This window comes from Lissotriton vulgaris, chromosome 9, assembly GCF_964263255.1.
Source record: "Lissotriton vulgaris chromosome 9, aLisVul1.2, whole genome shotgun sequence".
NCBI classification, from domain to species: domain Eukaryota; kingdom Metazoa; phylum Chordata; class Amphibia; order Caudata; family Salamandridae; genus Lissotriton; species Lissotriton vulgaris.
Window position 1 is genome coordinate 935,574,719 of NC_141697.1, and position 19,271 is coordinate 935,593,989.

At 47.6% G+C, this 19,271-nt stretch overlaps 1 protein-coding gene across 2 annotated transcripts in view; it reads right to left on the bottom strand.

Moving 5' to 3' along the window:
• Positions 1-19,271, bottom strand: part of LOC147692561 (acylamino-acid-releasing enzyme-like) — a 520,252-nt gene that overhangs the window by 276,787 nt on the left and 224,194 nt on the right. For both annotated transcript variants that reach the window (XM_086938779.1, XM_086938780.1), the window contains exons 7-8: positions 4,196-4,333; positions 3,622-3,713 (exon numbers count right to left, since the gene is read on the bottom strand). In XM_086938779.1, the coding sequence (XP_086794905.1) occupies positions 3,622-3,713; positions 4,196-4,333 (230 nt within the window). The remainder of the gene's footprint in view (positions 1-3,621; positions 3,714-4,195; positions 4,334-19,271) is intronic.

Consider the following 19,271-nt stretch of genomic DNA (forward strand, 5'->3'; position numbering starts at 1 on the left):
AATTAATGGGAAGATGCTCCCCGCCCTAACCTTGCACAACTTTCTCTCCCAGAAAAATCCGACACTCCGGATTCCCACCCTTCCGACATAACGAACCTCCAGCGCGCTTTTATTTGAGCCTGCCCAGTACCAATCTGGTGAGCCCCCTAACTCTTGCAATAGTTATGGAATTCTCACCACGACGTCTCATCGAAGCACTGTCGAGTTTTCGAATCTGCCAACACTCAATCCCTCTTTAATTTCTTTAAATTGAGCATGATGCACCTAGCAGCAACCTCCGCCTTGGCATTATTTTCACTTAAAATTGCTCATTATCACCGCGTCGTTTTTCACCTGAATTTTTAAAAATCACTCACACCTAAAACAGTATGACCACACTTTGTCACATGTCTCTTGACACTGGAACTAAGTCACACGCTATCTCCACCAGGATATTAGCGTTTTGGGTCTATAAGTCACGGCACAATGTCACTTACAATTAACATGTGCTTTAAATGTAATGGACCTGTTTCTTCATCTTATTTCCCCTTAGGCTAAAGAGGCTTAAAACTAAAAAAGGCAACCATTTCTTTGTCCTGATGATGGACCCCATTATTTAACAAGGGGGTCCGAAACGTCGTCGACCCATTGTGTACCATATACGTTTGGAACTCTCAATGTATAACTATGTAATGGTACCCACAAGTAATTCTCTGTTTATAATTGGAATTTCACAGAGATTGTTGATTTTGCCTTGTAAGCCCTTTGTGTATGTTGTTGTCTATGTATGTTCGTGGTTGGGTACAGGCTTGTGCCCCACCTACGTGATTTGTTGAAGGTGTTTATATGTTTGATATTTTTTTGACTGAAACATAAACTTTGAAAACCTCTGCCCGGCTGGGTACGTTTTCACCAATATAGTACTAATTGAGTCTATATTCATTGGCACTTATCTTCTTGCCAGGGACTATTGTTGTGTTTATAGAATTTGTGTAAATGGAAGCATAAACTGTACCCCAAGTGTCACAGTCCTCCACGTGTGGTGCGACCCCCCATTGGAAGGCAGATGGTCAGAATTCTGTGTTTCTCAATAGGGGTAGTATTCGGAAATACTGCCTCTATTTGAGTAATTTTCTGCGCTAACCAGAAAGGAATTTGTTCCCGTTTTATCGGTGTTTTACCAAGACATGATTGTATGTTCTGTGGTGTAATTTTATTGGTGTTCCCCTGATGAGGGGTCAGCTGTGGTACATTAACAGCTGTTTGGACTGTAGCAGTCCGCATTACATATTGGACTAATTGTCTATGTATTTTAATTAATGTTTTTAGCTGTACTAACAGCTCTTCTTTTGACATTTTTGCAATGTCCGGATGTGGTGTGTAGCTGGCTAGAATCGGCCACGTTGCTCCTGGTCTACCTAGTGGACCGAGCCTGGTAATATGATCATTGTGTTTTAGGGCGCCTTTAAACCAGAGCAGATGCTCTTGGAATTTTAATGGGATTTCAATCTCCTCGAAAGGAGCGTACTCTTCCGGTGGATCCCCTATTTTCTAATAGTGGAACTCGTGTGTGTTGCGGTGTTTGCCGCTGGAAATTTTATCCAAGAATAGAATACCTCTGTCTGCCGATATTCGTGTGCCTCTATCACGAAGACGACTGTGCCACCTTTTGTGGTCAGTCCATTTTCTATAAGTTTTGACGTTATAGATTTTCTTATGTTGACCGGGATGATTATCGCACCCGGTTCATTAACACCGTTGGGACCCTGCTCAGTCGCATTTACTGCGGCTGCAGCGGTTCCGTTTTCAGTGTCTGACATTTTATTGTCAGAAAGGTTTTTGCAGAGCAGATCTCCAAGGAGACAAAGATTAGGTGCACAATATTTTGGAACACTGTATCCTTCAACGTTGAATAAACCAGAGCTTTACATAGGAATCTCTTCCTACTAAGTTCGGGCGGATTTTAACCTTTCACCCACTCCAGACGTCTATTGGAGTATTTACGGTAGAAAGGGGTCTGTGTGAAAAATGCACGACTGAGTTACTCTAACGTCTTGCGTTAGTTTTATCGCCTTACCAAACGATGGGCGCCATGTAGTGTAGTTCCTATTTTCCCTATAGGCCCTGCGCATTGGAATAACATAAACAGCAGTTTTGACTTAGAAGTGCGTTCTTCCAGGTCTCTACTGACTATGCTAAACTTAATTGGGTTGTTACCAACTAGCTCAGAGGTCGCTGGAAACTTTCTTGACTGAATAGGAAGTGATCATCTTCCCTGGTACAGACAAGAAGGGATTCAGTTTTCCAACAACCGCATAACCATGACAACTTTGCTCCTTAGAATAAGAGTCAATCTCTAGAGTCGTGTGAAACAATAGACAGTTATTTTACTCAGTCAGTTGTGCAGATTACTTTCACCAAGATGCAGAGAATAGAGAGACGGGCGTTTTCAATAAAAAGGTATTATTTATTGAACAGTCTTTCTTCTCATGCAAGAGAAATGAATTGCCACAATTGCAAGACTAGTTATTATAAAAAGTGCGTACAGTAAAATTAGGATTGCGAAATAATACTGTAAAAGCATTGATATGGTTTCTTAGCCATACAATGGTTAAAATGAATAAAATATATACATTCATATATACATTTGACTAACGTACTCAACTGGTGCTTCTAACTATGCCTACCCCAGTGTACATGACCTAAGCCTAATACTTGGAAGGGAGTAAGTAAGTAGCAGTTTTAGTTAAGTTGGTTTTGCCAAGGTTTGCTTCAAGAATTCTCTCTAAGGGTTTAGTCAACACCATACCTCTGAAATAGAATGTTGGAGGTCTTGTATCTCCTTCCAGGACTCGATATCCCAGTCACTCGCAAGAGTAGGCTTGAAACGCCGGAGCTGGATTTTCTCGGCAAGAGAAAAGACAGCGTCTCTTTCAGTGCGTCAAGGAGGAGGAGGGGCAGCGTCCGTGGGCAGCTTGCATCTGCTGGGCTCTGTAAGGGACAGCTGTTCTGCTCCTGTGTTCACCACACCATCGCTATCATCGATGTCGTTGAGGCAGCGTTTGCTTAAGACAACGTTGGTAATATTTATACCTGAAAGGTGCCTTGTTTGACGTAAGTTTTTGGACATAAGACGTCAATAAAGATGTCACTAGGAAGTGATCGTCTCTCAGTGCTCATTAGAGTTCTATTACTAATCAAAACATAGCAAGCGGGGCTTTCCCAGGTTGCTGAGTTTTATCTTGTTGAAGAACTCGGAGTGTAATCTAGGAATCTTAGATAGTGGCTTCTGCTGTGTCATCTGCTCTAATGAGCTGCAGAGGAAGAGATTCTGAAATGGGGCTCTGATCGTGTTAGGCCAGAGACGAGTTTCTGAAATATCGCTCTTGATCGTTTATGCCATTATAGGGGTATAAATGGATTATAGCCGTATAGGGGCATAAGGTCACAGTATTGATCGGGGTCCTAGATTAGAACACGACAAATGAGTCACAAAACTCATAAACAGAATTTGTTTAGAAAATTAATGACTTTGATTGTTAACATGTGCAGTCAGCTTGTATGCCATTATGTCCACAAAATGACTGTAGAAGAACAACTTATTTAAAAGTTTATTATTAGCAAATATTAATACGTGAATACCTTCTGTTGTTGCAAAATTTCAGTCCCAATCGAAAGGGTTCATGAGGCCATCCCACAAAAAGAACTCCATCATCATCCGGGGCCCATAGAGCCTAAGAAATAGCATATAGATGGGATGTTAAAATTCATTGTGTTCACTCCAAAATCTATTCTCAGTTGTGTTTAGCTGTTGTTCTAGCATCATTCGCCAACTCTATCATCCACAGTCAGAATCACCAATCACATTTTCCCTGTCCATACGATTTTTGTCAAGAACAAATAGCTGAGCCACATAGGTTTCAAGAGTTTCCTAAGATTGTCCTTCCTGGCTTCAGACAGTGTAATGACAATGGTTTAAGGCAATTTTAAGAATGTCTTAAGCCAGGGAAAAACTTTGATTCATCAGGCTCATGTTTCATGAGAAAATCTTAGTAAATCAGATCTTAGCTCTGTTTACCGAAACATCTCTCTTCTTAAGGTTGTCAACATTCCGCTAGGCTCCTAATTCTTAACTTACTCCTTAAGTGAAGACATTTTCAGATATTTTTCACTCTCCACGATTATTACTGTAACATAATTCAGCAAGGATACTAGCCTGGCCGGGTGAGATGTGGTCAGGAACACCTTCCAATACAGAGATATTGCTGCTTCCAATGTCCAGCATGCATAACACTGGGACACTCCTGTTGATGAACCCTTCGCCCCAGTCTTCACGGAACACAAACTGGTCCCCCTGTCAAATGAGCAGATGACCCACAAAAAAGAGAAGCAAATGATAAACACAAATGTTGTCCCATCGCTGAACAAACCACAGCTTCGCATGCCACCAATACAGGATGTAGCTCTTGAAGCAGAGATAGAAAAAGAGGACAACCACTTAGCCCACCTAAATCTCTGCCCAGAAAACAGATTTGTTAGGCAGAATTATGGAAAATAAAGCAAGAACATGTGCAGCCTTAATGGGAAAACTCACCATTAATGAATTATCATGTTGGATTTTTGTAGTGCCTTTATACTGGGCTCACTGTAGTCTCTAGCTCATTATTTTATTTGCAGTCTTTAGTACAGAGCTATTTTCTTTCCACAGTCTTCAATCACTGCCCCTCCACAAGTAGCCTGCAGTGCAGGGTTTGTCAATGCCCTTCTTGAGGTCGAACAGCCACCAACTTGTTTTCCAGTGAAAAATGAAAATAGACCTGCTCTCAAAGTAGATCCGGCAGAGTCAGAGACACTAATAGGTCACACTGCACCTCAATCTGTGTGATGGGGGTGGGGCGGGGACACTTTGTCCAGGCACCAGTGAATACAGCCTGCATGCAGAAGACCCAGATGCAGCAACAAACAAAGGGGCTGTGTGGAGACCCGAAGAGTGGGACTCCTCTTGAGACCACCCAAACACGTCCATATCCACTAAAGCTTAAATTCACCAAACATAACAAGCATTTGCAATGCAATAGGGCTCGCATTAGTAAAGTTAGAGGTATTAGTATTGTAAATGACACATTTTTTATTTATGTTTTTGTTTTGAAAATAGCGAAATTAATAACTTTGACATTTACAATGCCAATAGTGTTAACTTTTGCAAACGTAACACCTATAGCATTTGTAATGCAATATGTGTTGTATTTACATGACTTAGATGTATTAATATCAAAAATAACAATGGGTTGTATTTTTTTCAATATTTAATACTTAAATAAAAGTTATTGTAATTTATAATGTCAATAGCCTAAACTTTTGCAAATAACTTTTTGGAAGATTATGTTTAGTGTATTTTATTGTGATGAAAATGCAAGAACAGAAGTGAAATATTAACATTTTTTTGTGACATTTGTAATAAAGTTTGAAACATTGAGAGAACATATTTGAATCAGTTGTTCTTGAATGGTTGCACAGATTGATGCTGTGGTGGCTCTGAATGATGTTGTAGCGGTGACGAGTGATGCTGAGGCGTTCAGTGATGCTCTGGTAGTGCATAGCGATGTTGTGGTGCCCCTGAGTGATGCTGTAGTGATGCGATGGATAGTGAGGGCGATGGATAGAGGGAGGGCGAAAGATAGAGAGAGAGAGGGCGAGAGATAGAGGCAGGGTGAGAGATAGAGGCAGGGCAAGAGGACGAGGGATGGAGTGTGGGCAATTGATGGAGTGTGTGCGAGGGATGGAGTGTGGGCGAGGGATGGAGTGTGGGCGAGGGATGGAGTGTGGGCGAGGGATGGAGTGTGGGCGAGGGATGGAGTGTGGGCGAGGGATGCTGTGGTGGATGCTGTGGTGGTGCTGCGTGGTGCTGTGGTGGTGCTGAGTGGTGCTGTGGTGGTGCTGAGTGATGCTGTGGTGGTGCTGTGGTGATGCTGTTGTGGTGCTGTGGTGATGCTGAGTGATGCTGTGATGGTGCTGCGTGGTGCTGTGGTGGTGCTGTGTGATGCTGGGGTGGCGCTGAGTGGTGCTGTGGTGGCACTGAGTGGTACTGTGGTGGTGCTAAGTGATGCTGTGGTGGTGCTGAGTGATAATGTGGAGGTGCTGAGTGATGCTGGGGTGGCGCTGAGTGATGCTGTGGTGGTGCTGAGTGGTGCTGAGTGATGCTGGGGTGGCGCTGAGTGATGCTGGGGTGGTGCTGAGTGGTGCTGAGTGATGCTGTGGTGGTGCTGAGTGGTGCTGTGGAGGTGCTGAGTGATGCTGTGGTGGTGCTGTGGTGGTGCTGAGTGATGCTGTGATGGTGCTGCTTGGTGCTGTGGTGGTGCTGAGTGATACTGGGGTGGCGCTGAGTGGTGCTGTGGTGGCGCTGAGTGGTGCTGTGGTGGCGCTGAGTGATGGTGTGGTGGTGCTGAGTGATAATGTGGTGGTGCTGAGTGATTCTGGGGTGGCGCTGAGTGATGCTGTGGTGGTGCGGAGTGGCGCTGAGTGATGCTGGGGTGGCACTGAGTGATGCTGGGGTGGTGATGAGTGGTGCTGAGTGATGCTGTGGTGGTGCTGAGGGGTGCTGTGGTGGTGCTGAGTGATGCTGTGGTGGTGCTGAGTGATGCTGTGGTGGTGCTGAGTGATGCTGTGATGGTGCTGAGTGGTGCTGTGGTGGTGCTGAGTGATGCTGTGGTGGTGCGGAGTGGTGCTGTGGTGGTGCTGAGTGATAATGTGGTGGTGCTGAGTAATAATGTGGTGGTGCTGAGTGATAATGTGGTGGTGCTGAGTGGTGCTGTGGTGCTGCTGAGTGGTGCTGTGTTGATGCTGTGGTGGTGCTGAGTGATAATGTGGTGGTGCTGAGTGATAATGAGGTGGTGCTAAGTGATAATGTGGTGGTGCTGAGTGATGCTGGGGTAGCGCTGAGTGATGATGTGGTGATGCAGAGTGGTGCTGTGGTGGTTCTGAGTGGTGCTGTGTTGCTTCTGAGGTTGTGCTGAGTGATGCTGTGGTGGTGCTGAGTGGTGTTGTGGTGGTGCTGAGTGATAATGTGGTGGTGCTGAGTGATAATGTGGTGGTGCTGAGTGATGCTGGGGTAGCGCTGAGTGATGATGTGGTGATGCCGAGTGGTGCTGTGGTGGTGCTGAGCGATGCTGTGGTGGTGCTGAGTGATAATGTGGTGGTGCTGAGTGATGCTGTGGAGGTGCTGAGTGATGCTGTGGTGGTGCTGAGTGGTGGTGCTGAGTGGTGCTGTGGTGATGCTGAGTGATAATGTGGTGGTGCTGAGTGATAATGTGGTGGTGCTGAGTGATGCTGGGGTAGCGCTGAGTGATGATGTGGTGATGCCAAGTGGTGCTGTGGTGGTGCTGAGCGATGCTGTGGTGGTGCTGAGTGATAATGTGGTGGTGCTGAGTGATGCTGTGGAGGTGCTGAGTGGTGCGGTGGTGGTGCTGAGTGGTGCTGAGTGGTGCTGTGGTGGTGCTGAGTGATGCTGTGGTGGTGCTGAGTGGTGGTGCTGAGTGGTGCTGTGGTGATGCTGAGTGATAATGTGGTGGTGCTGAGTGATGCTGGAGTGGCGCTGAGTGATGCTGTGGTGGTGCTGAGTGGTGCTGTGTTGGTGCTGAGTGGTGCTGTGGTGGTGCTGAGTGATGCTGGGGTGGCGCTGAATGATGCTGTGGTGGTGCTGAGTGATAATGTGGTGGTGCTGAGTGATAATGTGGTGGTGCTGAGTGATGCTGTGGTGGTGCTGTGGTGGTGCTGAGTGGTGCTGTGGTGATGCTGAGTGATAATGCAGTGGTGCTGAGTGATGCTGGGGTGGCACTGAGTGATGCTGTGGTGGTGCTGAGTGGTGCTGTGGTGGTGCTGAGTGATGCTGGGGTGGCGCTGAGTGGTGCTGTGGTGGTGCTGAGTGATGCTGGGGTGGCGCTGAGTGATGCTGTGGTGGTGCTGAGTGATAATGTGGTGGTACTGAGTGATGCTGTGGTGGTGCTGAGTGGTGCTGTGGTGGTAATGAGTGGTGCTGCTGTGGTGGTGCTGAGTGGTGCTGTGGTGGTGCTGAGTGGTGCTGTGGTGATGCTGAGTGATAATGCAGTGGTGCTGAGTGATGCTGGGGTGGCGCTGAATGATGCTGGGGTGGCACTGAGTGATGCTGGGGTGGCGCTCAGTGGTGCTGTGGTGGTGCTGAGTGGTGCTGGGGTGGCGCTGAGTGATGCTGTGGTGGTGCTGAGTGGTGCTGTTGTGGTGCTGAGTGATGCTGTTGTGGTGCAGAGTGATGCTGTTGTGGTGCAGAGTGATGCTGTGGTGGTGCAGAGTGATGCTGTGGGGTGCAGAGTGATGCTGTGGGGTGCAGAGTGATGCTGTGGTGGTGCTGAGTGATGCTGTGGTGGTGCTGAGTGATGCTGTGGTGGTGCTGAGTGGTGCTGTGGTGGTGCTGAGTGATAATGTGGTGGTGCTGAGTGATAATGTGGTGGTGCTGAGTGGTGCTGTGGTGGTGCTGAGTGGTGCTGAGTGGTGCTGAGTGATGCTGTGGTGGTGCTGAGTGGTGTTGTGGTGGTGCTGTTTGATAATGTGGTGGTGATGAGTGATAATGTGGTGGTGCTGAGTGATGCTGGAGTAGCGCCGAGTGATGATGTGGTGATGCCGAGTGGTGCTGTGGTGGTGCTGAGTGATGCTGGGGTGGCGCTGAGTGATGATGTGGTGATGCCGAGTGGTGCTGTGGTGGTGCTGAGCGATGCTGTGGTGGTGCTGAGTGATAATGTGGTGGTGCTGAGTGATGCTGGGGTAGCGCTGAGTGATGATGTGGTGATGCCGAGTGGTGCTGTGGTGGTGCTGAGCGATGCTGTGGTGGTGCTGAGTGATAATGTGGTGGTGCTGAGTGATGCTGTGGAGGTGCTGAGTGATGCTGTGGTGGTGCTGAGTGGTGGTGCTGAGTGGTGCTGTGGTGATGCTGAGTGATAATGTGGTGGTGCTGAGTGATAATGTGGTGGTGCTGAGTGATGCTGGGGTAGCGCTGAGTGATGATGTGGTGATGCCGAGTGGTGCTGTGGTGGTGCTGAGCGATGCTGTGGTGGTGCTGAGTGATAATGTGGTGGTGCTGAGTGATGCTGTGGAGGTGCTGAGTGGTGCGGTGGTGGTGCTGAGTGGTGCTGAGTGGTGCTGTGGTGGTGCTGAGTGATGCTGTGGTGGTGCTGAGTGGTGGTGCTGAGTGGTGCTGTGGTGATGCTGAGTGATAATGTGGTGGTGCTGAGTGATGCTGGAGTGGCGCTGAGTGATGCTGTGGTGGTGCTGAGTGGTGCTGTGTTGGTGCTGAGTGGTGCTGTGGTGGTGCTGAGTGATGCTGGGGTGGCGCTGAATGATGCTGTGGTGGTGCTGAGTGATAATGTGGTGGTGCTGAGTGATAATGTGGTGGTGCTGAGTGATGCTGTGGTGGTGCTGTGGTGGTGCTGAGTGGTGCTGAGTGGTGCTGTGGTGATGCTGAGTGATAATGCAGTGGTGATGAGTGATGCTGGGGTGGCACTGAGTGATGCTGTGGTGGTGCTGAGTGGTGCTGTGGTGGTGCTGAGTGATGCTGGGGTGGCGCTGAGTGGTGCTGTGGTGGTGCTGAGTGATGCTGGGGTGGCGCTGAGTGATGCTGTGGTGGTGCTGAGTGATAATGTGGTGGTACTGAGTGATGCTGTGGTGGTGCTGAGTGGTGCTGTGGTGGTAATGAGTGGTGCTGCTGTGGTGGTGCTGAGTGGTGCTGTGGTGGTGCTGAGTGGTGCTGTGGTGATGCTGAGTGATAATGCAGTGGTGCTGAGTGATGCTGGGGTGGCGCTGAATGATGCTGGGGTGGCACTGAGTGATGCTGGGGTGGCGCTCAGTGGTGCTGTGGTGGTGCTGAGTGGTGCTGGGGTGGCGCTGAGTGATGCTGTGGTGGTGCTGAGTGGTGCTGTTGTGGTGCTGAGTGATGCTGTTGTGGTGCAGAGTGATGCTGTTGTGGTGCAGAGTGATGCTGTGGTGGTGCAGAGTGATGCTGTGGGGTGCAGAGTGATGCTGTGGGGTGCAGAGTGATGCTGTGGTGGTGCTGAGTGATGCTGTGGTGGTGCTGAGTGATGCTGTGGTGGTGCTGAGTGATGCTGTGGTGGTGCTGAGTGGTGCTGTGGTGGTGCTGAGTGATAATGTGGTGGTGCTGAGTGATAATGTGGTGGTGCTGAGTGGTGCTGTGGTGGTGCTGAGTGGTGTTGTGGTGGTGCTGTTTGATAATGTGGTGGTGATGAGTGATAATGTGGTGGTGCTGAGTGATGCTGGAGTAGCGCCGAGTGATGATGTGGTGATGCCGAGTGGTGCTGTGGTGGTGCTGAGTGATGCTGGGGTGGCGCTAAGTGGTGCTGTGGTGATGCTGTGGTGGTGCTGAGTGGTGCTGGGGTGGTGCTGAGCGATGCTGTGGTGGTGCTGAGTGATAATGTGGTGGTGCTGAGTGATGCTGTGGAGGTGCTGAGTGATGCTGTGGTGGTGCTGAGTGGTGCTGTGGTGGTGCTGAGTGGTGCTGAGTGGTGCTGTGGTGGTGCTGAGTGATGCTGTGGTGGTGCTGAGTGGTGGTGCTGAGTGGTGCTGTGGTGATGCTGAGTGATAATGTGGTGGTGCTGAGTGATGCTGGGGTGGCGCTGAGTGATGCTGTGGTGGTGCTGAGTGGTGCTGTGTTGGTGCTGAGTGGTGCTGTAGTGGTGCTGAGTGATGCTGGGGTGGCGCTGAGTGATGCTGTGGTGGTGCTGAGTGATAATGTGGTGGTGCTGAGTGATAATGTGGTGGTGCTGAGTGATAATGTGGTGGTGCTGTGGTGGTGCTGAGTGGTGCTGAGTGGTGCTGTGGTGATGCTGAGTGATAATGCAGTGGTGCTGAGTGATGCTGGGGTGGCACTGAGTGATGCTGTGGTGGTGCTGAGTGGTGCTGAGTGATGCTGGGGTGGCGCTGAGTGGTGCTGTGGTGGTGCTGAGTGATGCTGGGGTGGCGCTGAGTGATGCTGTGGTGGTGCTGAGTGATAATGTGGTGGTACTGAGTGATGCTGTGGTGGTGCTGTGGTGGTAATGAGTGGTGCTGCTGTGGTGGTGCTGAGTGGTGCTGTGGTGGTGCTGAGTGGTGCTGTGGTGATGCTGAGTGATAATGCAGTGGTGCTGAGTGATGCTGGGGTGGCGCTGAATGATGCTGGGGTGGCGCTGAATGATGCTGGGGTGGCGCTGAGTGATGCTGGGGTAGCGCTGAGTGATGATGTGGTGATCCCGAGTGGTGCTGTGGTGGTGCTGAGCGATGCTGTGGTGGTGCTGAGTGATAATGTGGTGGTGCTGAGTGATGCTGTGGAGGTGCTGAGTGATGCTGTGGAGGTGCTGAGTGATGCTGTGGTGGTGCTGAGTGGTGCTGTGGTGGTGCTGAGTGGTGCTGTGGTGGTGCTGAGTGATGCTGTGGTGGTGCTGAGTGGTGGTGCTGAGTGGTGCTGTGGTGGTGCTGAGTGATGCTGTGGTGGTGCTGAGTGGTGGTGCTGAGTGGTGCTGTGGTGGTGCTGAGTGATAATGTGGTGGTGCTGAGTGATAATGTGGTGGTGCTGAGTGGTGCTGTGGTGGTGCTGAGTGGTGCTGTGGTGGTGCTGAGTGATGCTGTGGTGGTGCTGAGTGGTGTTGTGGTGGTGCTGTTTGATAATGTGGTGGTGATGAGTGATAATGTGGTGGTGCTGAGTGATGCTGGAGTAGCGCCGAGTGATGATGTGGTGATGCCGAGTGGTGCTGTGGTGGTGCTGAGTGATGCTGGGGTGGCGCTGAGTGGTGCTGTGGTGATGCTGTGGTGGTGCTGAGTGGTGCTGGGGTGGCGCTGAGTGATGCTGTGGTGGTGCTGAGTGGTGCTGTGGTAGTGCTGAGTGATGCTGGGGTAGTGCTGGGTGATGCTAGGGTAGTACTGAGTGATGCTGGGGTAGCGCTGAGTGATGATGTGGTGGTGCTGAGTGATGCTGGAGTGGCGCCGAGTGATGCTGGGGTGGTGCTGAGTGATAATGTGGAAGGGAAGGGAAGAAAGAACAAAAGAAAGAAGGAAGAAGGGAGGAAGGAAAGAAAGAAAGGAATGAAAGGGAGGGAGGAATGGAAGGAAGGAATGGAAGAAAGAAAAGGAAGGCAAGAAAGGATATAAAGGAAGGATGGAAAGGAAGGAAGGAATGGAAGAAAGAAAGAAAAGGAAGGCAAGAAAGGATTGAAAGGAAGGAAGGAAAGGAAGGAAATAAAAGAAGAAAAGAAAGGATAAAAGGAAAGAAAGAAAGGATTCAAATTGCAAGTGTCAACATGAACATACTTGTTTTGAAGACGTAGTCCCCACATTTGAGATTCCACGGCAGAGAGGGGCTGTGAAGGAGGGAGGCGACGGGGACATCAAAGGAAGGGTGGGAGGGGAAAAAAACACATTAGCGAGCGAGAAAAGCCATAAACACCAGGGGGGGGGGGGGGGGTGCGGGGAAGTAGATTGCCTCCAAGCTTTCAAGCCTTTGAGAGGCCAAGCGCGTGCCTGGGGAAGCAACGTTGAGTGCTGGCACGACAGGCAAGAAAGAGGACAATGTGGAGCACTGGGTGGGAGAAGAGAAGGGTGTGAGAGAGATCCATGTGGAGAGATCAAAGTGGGGCGCTGCATAGGGATGGGGTGAGGACTCGGAGAAAACAATGTGGAGTAGTGGGTGGGGGAGCATCTAAGGATAGAACGGGGTGGTGGGAGCAGAGAAGTACCTCAGGAAAACAGCCCAAAAAAATATGCACACTCATGCAGTGTTTTACAAGAAAAAAATAAAAAGACTTACCAAAAAGTTTAAGAATAGAAAGAGCCTATCAGAGAGGTGGTGAACAGGGTAAGCTTCATAGGAGGGACAAAGACATGCCTATGGACTAAAATAAAGGTAGCAAATACTAACCCAGCAAATATAAAGCAAGCAAATGTGAGTGATAAACCACAAAGCCAATGGTAACCAATGAGAGGAATAAATACTACCTAATCTTTCAGCATGTCCCCAAATAGGGAGGAGGGTTGGGGAAAGGTGCCTCTGTGCTGCTGCGTGCCCTGCTGCGGCCATGATTTATTGATCTCATCCTGGGCAGAAGGTCGCTGGCGCTGCAGTAATAAAGCAACAACATAATGGTTTTTCACTGCAGATCAGTTAAATTAGCGGGTATTGGGCAAATTACTCAGGAATGTTGTGATTCACAAAATGGCAAAAAGGTGGTGGTTTCTGGTTATTGCAGACTCCTGCAGGGACTGCAGAACCCAAAGGGTTGCACTTTCACGGAACTGTCTACCATTTGCAGTTTCTTGCTGTTAACACCCCCCTCCTTCAGCGATCTATCCTGCTGAATAAATCCATTGGCAAGACAAGATTAAATCTGTTAGCTTTCTTCCTGTTGTATGCTAGTCACATACGCTGCCAGGGGCGGAAACTCTTATAAAACAAGTTATAACTCAAAGAACTCCCTTTCTTGACTTTATGTGAAGGGCTAAAACTAATGGGCATGAGGAGCCAACTGGCATGCAGGTGGTGGCGGCGCAGTGGGGCACCTCTCCTTGTGAGAGAAAAAGGGGGTTGTTAATTGCTGGATGATAAGCTGGATCACGTGATAGCGGCTTGAAGTCAAATCAAAGCCAGAAGGTTGAAAGAGCGCCTCTGCTGGTGTTGTTTCCCCTCTCTTCACACGCGACGCTGCTGTGCTGCCTGTGGACGCACAGAAGCGAAGGCTGCAGCTGGGGGCTGCGGGGGAGAGGCGGGGGCGCTGTCACTGGAGAGAGGGGTGAACAGAGAATGGGAGAGTGTGGCAGATGGAATGTCGGTGAGGGAAGGGGGCAGGCAGGTTACTAGCAGAAAGGTGCGGTGTTACTGTTACGGAGGAGAGTGTGACAGGGGCCAGAGTGGAAAGGGCTGACAGGCGGGAAGGAGAGTGTGCCAAGGACTATTGGACAGAGAGCGCAGTAGTGGAGAAGAAAAAGAGTGATCAAGAAAGATAAACTGAGAAGGAAAAAGAGACAAAAGCAAAAACACAAGACAAGTAGGAAATCATTAGAACGTGAGCAAGGTGAGAAGTGTATTGTTGTGAACACATGAGTGACTGACATGAATACTACAATAAAGTTGAAGAGTAATACAAAAACAAAATAGTAAGAGATAGAGATGGCATGTGCCGGACTTCAAATACAGTACAGTATTGATCAATTCTAAACAGTACCAAGTGAGTAGCGTTTCAGCAACAGGGTGGACGTGGCAAGTGTAGCACGAATCCTGAGATAGGTCGGAAAACAGATTACAATCCAATGAAAGAGGCAATAGATAAAATTATATCCATCCGTACTATGGGAGCGTACCATAAAATAGAAGGTACATTCGGAAGGGAATGACATGGGTAAAAGGTGATTCAAAAACACCCGCGCTTCTAACGTGTAAACACTAATGGGTGTCAGAGGTTCATACTTAAGACATATGCAAATGTAAACAGGCAAATTAGGTCTGATATGAAAGCAATACCGCGTGGTTAAACAACATACATCACAGAAAACGGCTAAAAAGACTTGTCCGGTAGGCATAATAATGCGTGATGTCATTATAGCCTTCAGTAGTACAAAAATAGTGTGGGCGCTTCGTGTAAAACAGCAAGTGATACTGTGAAGCAAATAACATGGGTGGCAGGTGAATCCAACATGACGTTGTCCAACAGCAATTAAAACTGCTAGGAATCCCTGATATGAAAGTAAATCATGTGCAGATATAAATAACTGGGTGCCACTGATTCAAAGGATGACTCTGTGCAAATATAAACAGGGAGATGAGTCTGACATAAAAAACAATGTGCAGCGTGGTAATTCTGCAAAAATCACGGTGGTCGGCTATTGAAGACAAAAACTGGTAGGCAAAATGGTCCGTGAATGTAAAAACCGGCGCAGTAGAAACCACAAAGAGGTGATCGCGTAAGAAAAAAGATGCTGAGGAAGGACGGGGTGTGTGACAAGGGAGGGAAGGACATAAGATGGAAAGAAAGAAAACTGTGGGTAGATGAGAAAAAGTGAGAGAAAAAGATAGGAGAAAGGGACGACAGCGAATAGTGGTTACAATGAGGATCGGAGAGAAGAAAGGTAATTTAAAGGGAAAAAAGAAGGAAGAAAAAGAATTACGCATTGAGAGAAGGAAACTGTGGAGTACAGGGAAAGAAGAAGTAAGCCCTGAAGTGAGAGAAGGACTGTCATAGGGAGGATGAGGAAGACGAGGCAGACTGAGGCAGCTGGAGAATAATGGAACGTGAGAGAGTGATGCGTGGGCAGAGAGAAGGCAGGCGCTGGAGAGGGAGGGGGTGGGATGCCTGTGAAAGGGACGACACACAGAGTGAATAGAGGTTACAATGAGGATCAGAGAGAAGAAAGGTAATTTAAAGAGAAATATTAAAATAAAGAAAAATAATGAAGAAAACAGAGCACTAATTAAAAAGCTCCCATTGGAAGCATCCTGCTGAGGAGTACAGTCACCCCTACCCTCCACCTTTAAAAAAACAAGTTAAAAGGAGACTAAAGTGAAAGTACGGCCGGCAGGCCGTGAATAATTAGGGGGTGACAAATGCGCTGCGAGGGCTGCCTTTGATGTGGTAATGCGAGGCAGGCAGGCAGGCGGCTGGTGGCATTGTGCACGCGCTTCATGCACTGCAAGGAATCGCCAGCCAGTGGTGGTGTGGATAAAGACTGGATAAGCCCCTATAGAGCTTGCCAGCTGTGCTGCGCACAACAGGCGAGCCCTAAAAATGGGTGGTGTTTCTAGAACTCCATATTTATAGCCTTGTTTTTTATTATTATTATTACTACTACTGCTATTTTTAGTTTTATTTTTTTTAAACCTTTATTTTCGGATTGCACAGTACACAGCGTCTGCCTACAACCCAATCGGGTCGGCCGCTATGACACGAAACATCTGGATACCAGACATAAAGGCATTACATTTGAAACAGTGAATAGCAACGTAGTGGTGCACCGGCATCAAAACACAATAAATAAGGATAAACCAGGTTTCGTTTTTATAATTTTGATGAAAACACATAACAAACACCACACACAATCACATGGTAGGAGCAATCCCTAGGGCTCGGGGGGGAGAGGAGGAGGGAGTCAGACTCCAAAGAATTTAGCGACACATATCAAGGGGCGGGGGAATGGTGAAAAGGATTACAAAGAGGTTATTTTAGACAGTCTTCAGGAACGTCAACTACGGGGACGAAGGAACATCAAGAGTATATTCGAGTGGAGGAGTGCAGATATCTCCACGATACGCATTCCACTGGGACCAAATCCTGCCCGACTTCCTGGGATGGCCCGAGCCTCATAGACCGTCTTCTCCCGAAAAATGCACCAGTCCATGTTCTCCTTCCAGGCTGTTATCCCAGGCGGTCTATGAGAACCCCAGAGTTGTGCTATGTCCCTCTTGGCAACCATGTTGCCAAGAGTTACCCAGAAGGTCTGAGCGGCCGTGCAGTCCGTAGGCTCCCAGACATACTACTACTGCTATTACTCGTAGTAGTAATAGTAGTAGTAGCATGACATTCATAAAATACATGTAAAATGAAGGATTCCGTGGTGCAAGAGGGTGATTAAAGAATGGTATTGATTGACCCCAAGTAAATGCTCAGCTGTGGGCAACATCGTTTCAATTCTATGACAGGATCAGAGGCCAGGGTTATACTCTGTCTTCCTATTGCTTTATTTACAGCAGTTCATTTAAAGTGAGATTTTAAAAAAACGGCTATTTCAATGAATAGCACCATAACAGACCTCAAAATGTCTAAGCCGACACTGATAAGCATTATTAAAGTCCATTAACGCTCCTCTCACTAACAAACCTTCCGCTTGCCATTGTACACTTGGATTCTTGTTTTTGGAAAAAGTTGGTGCAGTAGCCGTGTTTTGATTTGGTAAAACACGTGCAATGTTTATCAATGCTGATAATTGGTTCAGGGCAACCAAGCCTCATTATTTTTCTATCCTTAAGTTGAGACTTGAGGTTGTGCAGGCCTCTGCGATCTCCATGTTGGTGTGATACGCACACATGGGTAGTACATCTTTGCTGTTTTTCCTTTGTTGGATTATCATATTCCACTATCAGTTTTGAATCAAGGTGCACTTATCATGCTCCTGGCCTTGCCCTTAAAAGAAGTATATTCCTGAAGGGCATCTGCTGCTGGCATCCTTGTCTTGGATCATCCAAACTGGGCTTTACATTGCTAGTTCTGCTTGAGGGAAAGTGGGCATATCCCATCTAAACTAAGAGCAGTTAACATTTATACGTAGGTATTTAGCAGAGTGATTCAAGGAAACCCAGTGATCTTCCTAATCTATTTTTAAGATTGGTGCTAGACAAGACACACAGTTGGAAGAGCAGTAGCTACTTTGTGTTTTGGGACAATGTCCCAAACATGCTCAACATTCTCATCCAGCATCAGGCTCAACAAGCCTTGGACACTGCATTAAAGACTTTACAGAAGCTTGTGTTGGAGATACCCCAGAGAGGGCCTTCCACAGAAGCGTTATGATGATCAAAGATCCTAGAACTGGAAGTGAATCAATGGAACCCCTTCCCTAAATTAATGGCCTTGCCTGGACCTAACATTTATTCCAGGACTAACTGCTAAACAGAACTGGTCCCTAATCAAGATTTTAGATCTAGCCCTGGTAGCCAAAGACAATTTATTTATGGTTTTAGACATATTGCTGGGTTTGGCCCATTGAGCCATTTGCTTCATGGGAAATGCCAACTGCACTGTCTCTATGGGAGAGGCTGTTCAAGCCTGATATATTTGGATCCCCACTGGGAGATTTAACCTGGAAGGAAGCAGGCCCAATAGGGGAAGGTCTTTTGTTAGGCAATCTATTTGTCAAAGTTTTGATAAGATATGGAACTACTTTTTTGGTGCCAGATAAGGTGTGTTTCTTGGCACTAGAACCATTCCATGTCTTTCCATCTCGCTTGGCCAACAGGCGCCCAAGGACATTTTATAGGCATCTCCAGGGGAGCAAGACATTACCAACTCAGAATATCAGGTGATAATTCAACCCTCTTATGCAGGTAAAGTTTGGCAACAGGAGAGATGAGTTCCTTTCTACCTGGAACAATCTCACATTAGGCCCCCGAATCCTTCAAAGACTGCACAGCTTTCATTTGTGTTTTATTCAACCCCTGCTTAATCTACTTCCCACAGCCTCACATTTCTCATGCCACATGTTTAGAGAAGATAGGCAAAGAGGTGAGGGAGTTGTAGAAAAAGGTGCTATAGTCCCTGTTTCATCGCAGCATAGTTGGGTTATCAGTAACAGCTTTTTAGCACAGAAAAGGGACAAATGGTTTAATTCCTTTGTGATAATCCTGAAAGAACAGAATACATTTCTAATGAAATTAGATTTCAGGATGGAGTAAGTACACCCCTGAGTGGTGTTCTGAGACAAAATGATTGGATGGTTTTAATGATTTTAAAAGATGATGTCTCACTTCCCAAATTATCACCACACATTGGTGATTCCTGCACTATGTTGTGGAACACACAGAAGTACGTAATCGCAGTACTTTCCGTTGAGCCATCACTAATCCTTCGTTTTCCACCAAGTTAACAAAACCCATGGTAGAATATCTCAGTGCTCTTGGAAGATCATATAATCATTTATTTTGATAACATGGTCATCATGTCACAAAACAGAAAAACCCTTCTTCAGCACCTGGCTTTCAGGTTCGCTTAAAAAACACTGGGATTATTCATCAACTGTCCCATTTCAGCTATTGATAATCACAGTTATTGATAATCACAAATTGCAGGATAATATTACAATTAGAAAGTGGTGAAGACAAAGAGCGCGAAAAGTGCTGCCAAAGGATGAACACGTTGTTTACCCACCAGACCCTTAGTAAAGTGAGCTGATACGTTCTCTGCACCACGCACCACAACCCAGGCAATACACTGGAGTTGTGCTTACAACACAGATGAGTCTTGCCAAGCCGGATGAAGGGCTGTGAAGGTGGTCAGAACAGGAACATAGCAGCAGGCGACATTCAGAGCGGTCTCTTATATCTTTGGAATAGTGAAACCTTGCTTTTCCAATGGAGGCAAACACCGGGGCCATCTTTACCTAAGTCATCAAGGATGATCCAGAGGCCTGCATGTCCCAAGGCCTTCGAGATGGTTCATACGAACAAGTTCAAGATGAATGACCAAGGGAGATGGAGAGAGCTCCACCCTCAATGTCAGCCACTCCCAGAAATTGATACAATG